This window comes from Coturnix japonica (genome assembly GCF_001577835.2).
Source record: "Coturnix japonica isolate 7356 chromosome 4 unlocalized genomic scaffold, Coturnix japonica 2.1 chr4random350, whole genome shotgun sequence".
Taxonomy (NCBI): domain Eukaryota; kingdom Metazoa; phylum Chordata; class Aves; order Galliformes; family Phasianidae; genus Coturnix; species Coturnix japonica.
This window is the reverse complement of record NW_015439533.1, coordinates 298,340-305,013: the sequence shown is the minus strand read 5'-3', so window position 1 is coordinate 305,013 and position 6,674 is coordinate 298,340. Positions and strand designations below refer to the sequence as shown.

General features: G+C 57.5%; 1 protein-coding gene across 1 annotated transcript; it reads left to right on the top strand.

Moving 5' to 3' along the window:
• The first annotated feature begins 69 nt into the window (after positions 1-69).
• Positions 70-2,209, top strand: C4H2orf81 (chromosome 4 C2orf81 homolog). The gene is made up of 3 exons (XM_032441588.1): positions 70-108; positions 934-1,140; positions 1,363-2,209. The coding sequence occupies exons 1-3, from the start codon at positions 70-72 to the stop codon at positions 2,095-2,097; spliced, it is 981 nt and encodes a 326-aa protein (XP_032297479.1). The 3' UTR covers positions 2,098-2,209.
• Positions 2,210-6,674: the final 4,465 nt, after the last annotated feature.

Sequence of the window (6,674 nt, the reverse complement as noted above, 5' to 3'; positions counted from 1 at the left end):
GGTACCGACTGTCGATTGGACTGTGACAATGTACCGAACGTGTGGGAGTGTGACAGCGATGGTACCGACATGTTGGGTGTCGACCGGTACGACGTTGTGGGTGTGACGGTACCGACGTGTGGGTGTGACGGTACCGACGTGAGGGTGTGACGGTACCGACGTGTGGGTGTGACGGTACCGATGTGATGGTGTGACGGTACCGATGTGATGGTGTGACGGTACCGACATGTGGGTGTGACAGTACCGCTGTGCGGCTGTGACGGTGCCGCCGTGTGGGTGTGACGGTACCGACGTGCGGGTGTGACGGTACCGATGTGTGGGTGTGACGGTACCGATATGATGGTGTGACGGTACCGACGTGCGGGTGTGATGGTACCGATGTGATGGTGTGACGGTACCGACATGTGGGTGTGACGGTACCGACGTGATGCTGTGACAGTACCAACGTGTGGGTGTGACGGTACCAACGTGTGGGTGTGACGGTACCGATGTGAGGGTGTGACGGTACCGATGTGATGGTGTGACGGTGCCAACGTGCGGGTGTGACGGTACCGACATGTGGGTGTGACGGTACTGATGTGATGGTGTGACGGTGCCGACGTGTGGGTGTGACGGTACCGCTGTGCGGCTGTGACGGTACCGACATGTGGGTGTGATGGTACCGACGTGATGGTGTGACGGTACCGACGTGATGCTGTGACGGTACCGATGTGATGGTGTGACGGTACCGACATGTGGGTGTGACGGTACCGACGTGATGGTGTGACGGTACCGACATGTGGGTGTGACGGTACCGACATGTGGGTGTGACGGTACCGACGTGTGGGTGTGACGGTACCGATGTGATGGTACCGACATGAGGGTGTGACGGTACCGCTGTGATGGTGTGACGGTACCGCTGTGCGGCTGTGACGGTGCCGCCGTTGCCCGCAGTGTGTCCCGTTCGCCGTGTGCCGGGCTCGGGCCGAGCTGCTGCAGGCGGTTGCGTGGCGTTTCCTGCTGCGGGACGAGGGTGACGCGGCGCTGGAGGCGCTGGGAACGTGGCACGAGGACGAGGAGCCGCCGCCGGGCGCCACCGACAGCTGGGCCGAGGGGTCGGTGCCCGTCCTGAGCGCGTGTCCCGCCCCGGAGCACGGACAGGTGATGCACCCCCCCCTCCCCCATCATCCCCTTCCCCATCCCCCCCATCCCCGTGGGTCTCCGTTCTCCTCCCACGCGGGGCCGGGCTGGGGGTCGGCTCCCCCCGGTGGGACCCCACGGCTCACCCGCAGGCAGCCCCGCTTTGCCCTGTCCCGGGCAGGCTGTGGGCTGCGCTCCGTGCCCTGCACCCTCAGCCCCACTGCGTCCCTGTGCCCTGCCCAGGTCTCCAGCACCGACGCAGACGCCGTCCCGTCCGAGGATGAGGGTGGCGGTGTGTCAGCGCCTTCCCCCTGGTCGCTGTCCCAGGATGAGGAGCTCGATGCTTTCATGGCCTCCGATGGAGCATCGTGGCTTTGTGGGGGCAGCTCCCCTGAGCCAGCCCCGCTGCGAGACCCACCCAGGGCCCCACCCAACACGGCCCGGCCCCGGCGCCTGCCGAGCATCGAAAACCCAAAGCAACAGGAGTGGACGGAGGTCGGTGGTGAATCAGGATCCAACAGGCACAAAACGCCGCAGCTTCTCTCCTGCAGCGACCTGTTAAAGATCTGGGCATGGAGTTCTCGGTGCAGTGAGCTGAGGGCACGTGGCAGGCGCATCATCGCCCCGCGCACCGCTCGGCTGCCCCCCCTCGTGCAATGGATCCAGCCCCAGGTGGAGGTGTTGGACCCGGGCACTGAGACCAAGCAGCGGCCACGTCCCCCCCGGCGCCGGCGGGAGCCGCGTGGCCCCTCCGGGCAAAATATGGGACCGGGTGGCTCATGGCCCCCCCGAGGAATGGCGGCTGTGGGGGCACCGCGGCTCCTCCCGCCCATCGTGGGGGCCGAGCAGCCCAGCAGCTCCGAGTCCCTGGTGCTGGGCTCCTCACTGGACACCGTCCAGCTGGCGCCTGGTGTCACCATCAGGTACGGAGGCAGTGAGGGGCTCTGCGTCCCTGTGCACAGAGTGGATGCAGACTAGGAGATGGGAGAGGCCAAAGCGATGTGAGGCCCCTCCGCTCCACTGCGCCCTTCACTGCCATCACAGACAAGTCACCAGTGACGGCAGACCCTGAATACAGCACATCCCAGCACCTCCTGCCTGTGGCTCTGAGTGCAGCGTGGGGTGAGAGCTCGGGGCCAGCCCTGCCCCGTCCTTGTCCTGGGGCATCACACTACCTCTGCTTTCCACTGCAGGCGTGGTGGATGCTGGCTGCCAACCCCCTGCTTTTGGCAGCCCCCATAGGAGTAAGGTGAAGGAACACTTGGGGTCTGTACGCAAACATCAGTGCCAGTGGAAGCTCTCTGCAGAACAGATCTGCTGCAGGGGTTGGTCCTCCCACATCCAGCTCCTCTCTGTGGTTTCAGGGGAAACCTGGGTGAGCCTTGAGCCTCTCAGCAACTGAAAGAGAAAAAAGAGAAGGGAGAGGAAGAGTTGGAGAGGCAGAGAGATCCTGCGCTCACTGCACAGCGGTGCTGGGGAGCACAGGGGGACAGAGCTGCTGCAGGGCTGCTTGCTGGCTCCGGCAGCACCCGGCTGCAGTGGTGCCCCAACTTCAGAGCAGTTTATGGCTGCAGTGCGCCAGGTGATGCTTAGGGTCAGTCTGCTGGGGCAGGAGGTCAGCAATGGGAAAGGGGAGATGACACAGAGAGGAATGGCAGTGTTGGCCATGACCAGTGCGGGGAGTGTCTGTCCTGGGGTTATCCCTGATATCAGCCTGTGACTGGGGGGGGGTCAAGTCCGCCAGGGATGCTGCCCCTCCCCTCCAGGAACCCAAAGTGCCCCAACACGGAACCAGGACGTGAGCCCTTTAACTGCCACCATCCTGCACGATGTTCTGATGTGGAATAGACAACAGGAATCACAAAACCACAACATTCCACCCCTTGTTCCACATCAGCACAACATGTTTATCCTATATCTGCACAGGAACAAACACCAATTAACGTGTCACGTGCACAGAATCACTGAATCACCAAGGCTGGAAAAGACCTAAAGGATCATCCAGTCCAACCGTTCACCTGTCACCAATAGCTCCCACTAAACCGTGTCCCTCAACACAACATCCAGTCGCTCCTTGAACACCCCCAGGGTCGGTGACTCCACCACCTCCCTGTGCAGCCCATTCCAGTGCCTGGCCACCCCTTCTGAGAAGTAATACTTCCTAATGTCCAGCCTGAATCTCCCCTGGCACAGCTTGGAGCCATTCCCTCTAGTTCTATCACCAGTTAAATGAGAGAAGAAGCCAACCTCCAGCTCACTGCAACCTCCCTTCAGGTAGTTATAGAGAGCAATGAGGTCTCCCCTGAGCCTCCTCTTCTCCAGGCTGAACAATCCCAGCTCCCTCAGCTGCTCCTCATAAGACCCCATTGTGCTCCAGACCCCTCACCAGCTTTGTAGCCCTCCTCTGAACACGTTCCAGGCCCTCAATGTCTTTCTTGCAGTGAGGGGCCCAAAACTGGACACCGCGCTCAGATGCAGCCTCACCAGAGCTGAGTACAGGGGACAATCACTGCCCTGATCCTGCTGGCAGCTCCATTTCTGATGCAGGCCAGGATGCCATTGGCCTTCTTGGCCACCTGGGCTCACTGTCGGCTCACGTTCAGCCCAGCATCAACCAACACCCCCAGCTCCATTTCCTCTACAGTCTTCCAGCCACTCTGCCCCAAGGCTGTAACGAATGCAGGTATGTGACCAGGCAGCAGTCAGCAGGTGTCACACACACACCCCCATACACACACATACACACGGGCTCACTGACTGCACTCCCCTAACAGCAGGTTCCCTCGTGGTGGGCACTGGACGTCCCCGTGTTTCTCCATCACCCACCGAGTGCACCCAGCTCCCTGCGCCAAAGCAGTTCCAAGGAGAGGTTTCCCCTTTCCAGAGGCTGGAAGGACCCAAACTGCTTTTTTCCAACATGTTTTCTACATGTACTACAAGGACTTTATCTCCCTCTGTGGTATGTAGGGGGCTGGATTGGGTAGGACCATCACAATTGACAGATCCTCTGGTATTGACCAACCAAGTGGCTTCTGCCAGATGCTTCTCCCAGTGCTTCAATGTTCCACCACCCATTGCTTTCAACATAGTTTTCAACAACCCACTGTGTCATTCAGTTTTACCATAAGCTGGTGCATGGTAGGGAATATGATAAACCCACTCAATGCCATGATCTTTGGCCCAAGTATTTATAAGGGAATTTATGAAATGTGTCCCATTATCAGATTCAATTCTTTCTGGGGTGCCATGTCACCACAGGACTTGTTTCTCAAGACCTAATATGGTGTTTGGGGCAGTAGCATGGGGTACTGCGTGTGTTTCAAGCCACCCAGTGGTTGCCTCTACCATGGTGAGTACATAACACCATCATGAGATCGTGGCAAGGTGATATCATCAACCTGTCACTCCTCCCCATGTTTATCCTTCTGTCATCACCTTTCCTTCCCAGCGAGGTTTCATCCTCTTGGCTTGTTTAATCATGGCACATGTTTCACAGTCATGGATAACCTGAGCAATAGCGCCCATAGTAAAGCCCAGCCCTCGGTCTCCACCCCACTTTTATGTCGCGTCTCTTCCCTGATGGTCCGAGGTCTCATGGGCCCATCGAGCTAGAAATAATTCGCCCTTATTCTTAGTCCAGGTCGATTTGAGCCACCTCAATTCTGGCAGCTTTATCTACATGATGGTTGTTTTGTTGATCTTCAGCAGCCCGACTTTTGGGCACATGTGCATCCACGTGACGCACCTTTACAACCATATTCTTTGTTCAGGCAGCAACGTCCTCCCACAGTTCAGCGGGTGAACAACCCTGAACAACCCTGAACAACCCCGAACAACAAAATAGGTTTGTTCCCACCGCTGCAACCACCCCCATGAGGCTTTCACAACCACCCATGAGTCAGCATAAAGACACAGCATTGGCCACCTCTCCCATTCAGCACCATCTAAGGTCAGCTGGGCAGCTTTTACCTCTGCAAATTGACTTGATTCTCCTTTACCTTCAGTGGCCTCTGCAACCTGTCGTGTGGGGCTCCACACAGCAGCTTTCCATCTGCGATGCTTCCCTTCCTTATTTCAGCCTCCAGCACAGTCAGTTCCTGAGAGCCCCCAGTCACTCCAGCAATATGGATTGATTCTGTCCCTTCATGACTGGAGGGCATTAGGGTGCACTGTGCACCGGTATCCACCAGCACCTTATATTGCTGTGGTTCTGATGTGCCAGGCCATCGAATCCACAGTCCAATAAACTCTATTATCCCTCTCCCTCCCCTGACTGAGGGCAGGGCCCCTCTATTGGTTACCTGTGATGACTGGAGCTGCTCTACTGGTGGTTGGTCTGTCTGTAGTTCTCTCACCTGTGCTCATAGTACAGGAGTAGGCTGCTCATTCCACTTCTCCATGGCCACATAGATAATGCCACAAGGCAATACATGGTACAATCTTACTGTTGTTCCTTGCTTGAGCTGGAAAGTGTTTGCGTTTAATAGCTGAGATTTTTGATGATACAGGTGAGGAGGAGGGTTCATCGCCTTTAATTAACCGCAGCTGGATTTTCATTAGTTTGATCAGCTCCTTCATTAGACTCCCTTGATGATCCTGACCTTCATCAATCGTTTCTGATACTACTAACTTTTAACTAGTGTTCCAATCTTATGCTTATGCTCACATTCTCCACCACGGAGTGATCTAGATCAATCTAGATCTAACCCCCGACAAATGGGAAGGGAAAAAGGGAAAGGGAAAGGGAAAGGGAAAGGGAAAGGGGAAGGGGAAGGGAAAGGGAAAGGGAAAGGGAAAGGGGAAGGGAAAGGGGAAGGGAAAGGGAGATGGGAGCCGGGCTCAGGGAATTGAGCTCAAGGAACTGAGCCCTTCAATTCCAATTACTTTGGAATTAAAGGCGTCACAGCTGGGAAGCGCATCCACACACATACCCACACCCACACTGACAGCCACTGACAGGCAGTGAGAGTCACTTCCATAATGTGTTTCCCTCTCTGACCATGGGGTCCTCTGGGACACATAGTTCTTCTTCTCTGTGCTCCGTGTGGTGTCATGATGTGAAATACCATTAGTAAACATTACCAGACCATGACAGGGAGTGTCTGTCCCGGGGTTATCCCTGATATCAGTCTGTTATTTGGGGGGGGGGGGGATGCTGCCCCTCCGCTCCGGGAACCCAAAGTGCCCCAAAGGCGGACAACCAGGACGTGAGCCCTTTAACTGCCGCCGTTCTACACGATGTTCTGATGTGGAATAGACAACAGGAGTCACAAAAGCACAGCGGTGCCGAAGGTGGATGCCCGTAGAGGGGAAATAGCACCGGAGCTCACGGCGGGAGCAGGAGAAGGTCCTTGGGAAGAGCCGCGCCCGCATCCCCGGGATGGAGCGTCCGGTGGAGCGGGGCGGGCAGGGGGCAGCCCCGGGGAGCCCCTCCGGCGGGTTCCAGCCACACGGTGAGCGGCCCGGGGTGTCACCCGGGACAAGGTGCGCTCGGTCCGCTCCGCCGGCCCTCCCTCCTGCTGCCCATCTCCGCTGTGTGTCCCGGAGCCAAATTG

Bases quoted from the DNA above. Each gene is read 5' to 3' on its own strand.
- C4H2orf81 (XM_032441588.1), top strand. From the start codon at position 70: ATGTTGGGTGTCGACCGGTACGACGTTGTGGGTGTGACG. The intron at 109-933 runs GTACCGACGTGT...CGTTGCCCGCAG, and splicing joins ACGACGTTGTGGGTGTGACG to TGTGTCCCGTTCGCCGTGTG. The intron at 1,141-1,362 runs GTGATGCACCCC...TGCCCTGCCCAG, and splicing joins CCGCCCCGGAGCACGGACAG to GTCTCCAGCACCGACGCAGA.